The sequence below is a fragment of the Habropoda laboriosa genome, unplaced genomic scaffold (genome assembly GCF_001263275.1).
Source record: "Habropoda laboriosa isolate 0110345459 unplaced genomic scaffold, ASM126327v1 scaffold54, whole genome shotgun sequence".
NCBI classification, from domain to species: Eukaryota; Metazoa; Arthropoda; class Insecta; order Hymenoptera; family Apidae; genus Habropoda; species Habropoda laboriosa.
Genome location: NW_017100156.1, coordinates 270,304 through 272,821, shown reverse-complemented (window position 1 = coordinate 272,821; position 2,518 = coordinate 270,304). Strand labels below are relative to the sequence as shown.

The 2,518-nt window shown below is 29.8% G+C and overlaps 2 protein-coding genes across 2 annotated transcripts in view; both read left to right on the top strand.

The window, feature by feature from the left end:
* The window catches only part of LOC108576698 (40S ribosomal protein S13), a 1,314-nt gene extending 448 nt beyond the window's left edge, over positions 1-866 (top strand). The window contains exons 2-3 of the mRNA XM_017939754.1: positions 140-267; positions 562-866. Coding sequence (XP_017795243.1) covers positions 140-267; positions 562-866 — 433 coding nt within the window. The remainder of the gene's footprint in view (positions 1-139; positions 268-561) is intronic.
* Positions 867-1,523: 657 nt separating this feature from the next.
* Positions 1,524-2,518, top strand: part of LOC108576707 — a 7,343-nt gene continuing 6,348 nt past the window's right edge. The window contains exon 1 of the mRNA XM_017939766.1: positions 1,524-1,796. The gene's annotated coding sequence lies outside the window, so the exon portion shown is untranslated. The remainder of the gene's footprint in view (positions 1,797-2,518) is intronic.

The window sequence follows — 2,518 nt, the reverse complement described above, 5'->3', positions numbered from 1 at the left end:
AAAAAAATTATATATATATATACATGTCTTTATATAAACATAGTAAGGGCAGTGTGCATAAAAAATAAAATATACAAGTAAATTTAGAAAATTTAGATAGGATCAGAGATTCTAATGATGAAAATTTATGATGTTGTAGAAAGGGTATATCCCAGTCAGCATTACCTTATAGACGCAGTGTTCCAACATGGTTAAAACTAACACCCGAGGACTGTAAAGAATTAATCCACAAACTAGCTAAAAAGGGACATACTCCATCTCAAATTGGTAATATTATCCTGGATTTGATACATTTAATGTATTAAAAATTTTGAAAAACACTTATAAATGAGATTAAGTTTATAATAATACAGAGTAGTTCTTTTGCTATTTAAAGATCTTGTTTATTCAACATTAGTGAAATTAATTTTTTTGAGCCAACTAATTTAGATTCAGTGCTTTATCATTGTTTCTTAAGAATAGTTTGCAATGAATGTGATGATTTTTTAGGTGGTTATGATCTTTTGCTTTTTTATTCATCAACATTTAGAAATTTTATTGAAAAATATTTGGAACTTCTAGGTGTAATTCTTCGAGATTCTCATGGAGTGGCTCAAGTACGTTTTCGTACTGGAAATAAAATTCTCAGGATTGTCAAAAGTATGGGTCTTGCCCCAGATTTGCCAGAAGATCTTTACTATTTGATCAAGAAGGCTGTTGCTATCAGGAAGCACTTAGAAAGGAATCGCAAGGACAAAGATAGCAAGTTCAGATTGATTCTTGTAGAATCTAGAATCCATCGACTTGCCCGATATTACAAATCAAAGGGTACTCTCCCAGCAAATTGGAAATATGAGAGCTCTACTGCTAGTGCTCTTGTTGCTTAATTGTTTTCAACTATTTCTTAATAAAATAAAAACTTAAATACTAATTGTTTGTGTTTTATTGAATATATTTTACTCTCGATTTTATTTGCAAAAATTATTGCAAAAAAAAGCTTTAAATATATTTAAACAAAAATGGAAGCCGATATCAGTTTAAGGATCATTCTAATTATCTAATCATTAAGTTTCTGAAAGAATAAATGTAGTAAAATGTTAAACATGCTTTATTACAAAGAATTTTAATCAAATTTAAAATACATATAGATACTAAAACACGATACATTCTGTTTTAACGTTTTGCAATCTTTCTAAACAGGTAAAATTGTTATATACTTCTGAAATAGGGTTACTAAAATGTTCTTATAGTATTATTTAAAAAATGTCTAATTTGAAATAGAAACGTTTGTATTCGCATATTCTATTAGAAGACATCTACATATAACATGAATGTAATATAATTTAAAGTAAGAGAAGTAACATTCGTAATTTGTTTGCGTACATTGTTGGTTGAAGTCATCACTTCTGGTGTCCCAATTCTGACGTCAGGCCCATATAGCATGAAGAGGGGTCCACGAAGGGACCAATACGCGCATGCGTGGCCTTCGTCCTCGACTTTTCTCGAGGACGGCGCATGCGTTCACCAAGATGGCGGCTAGCTTCTCACTCACCAGTGGGCAAGGCTCTTTGAAAGCTGCGCCATATTAAAAAACTCTGAAATATCTTCTCGATTCTTTAGTCCATGAAGAGATTATAATTTTCATCTGAAAATTTTCTGTCCGTTTCTTAATTTTATCATAGTGAAACTAATAGACTACGTGCGCGAATTCGACAGTCTCAGGAAGTGAATTATGGGTAACGGAGAAGACGCGAGTGCCTTTGACGTTTGTGAACCATATTGAAAGGTATTTGGAGAAGTTTCGTTATCAAAGAAAGGTATGTTAATTAACAAAATGAGAAGATATATTTTTAGAAAGCTTTTAAACGAATTTTCAGCTTTGCAATAGCTAGTTCTTAAATATCAATGTTCATTGTCATCTGCTACCGCCTCGGTGATTTGAATGCTGGTCACATAAATAATATTTCGTTTTTTGAAGTTAATTAGTGAAACTAAAATTAGATGTACAATCTTTTATAGTGGCAGATTACTTTAGTGTTCAAAATTAATTTTAATTGCTGTGAACTGTAATAATTGAAATTTAAAAGGTACTTGCAGATTCTTAAGTACTCTTGATGTATATGACGGTATATAACATATGGGATTTGTTAGTTGACATGTGTCGGTGTCAACATAGTTTCAAAGGTTTTTTTCAAAAAAAATTCACCTCTTTATTTTTTTGTACAACAAAATATTTACAATTTAATGTAAACCGCATAAATTGAATATTTTCACCAATGCTACACCAATATTTCACGAAGTTGTAATCGTTAAATATAAAAAAAAAAATTATATCACATATCGATTTATGAGTATTGGAATAAAAATGAGTATTTCAAGAATATAATTTAGCAATATTCTCCTTTGCTTGAAGGTTTTAGATTATTCGGCCATTAACAAAAGTGAAAGTGCGCTGGTATCGAAGAGATATTTTCATAATAATAATAATGATAATAACAATAATAATAATAATAATAATAATAGTAATAATAAATAAATA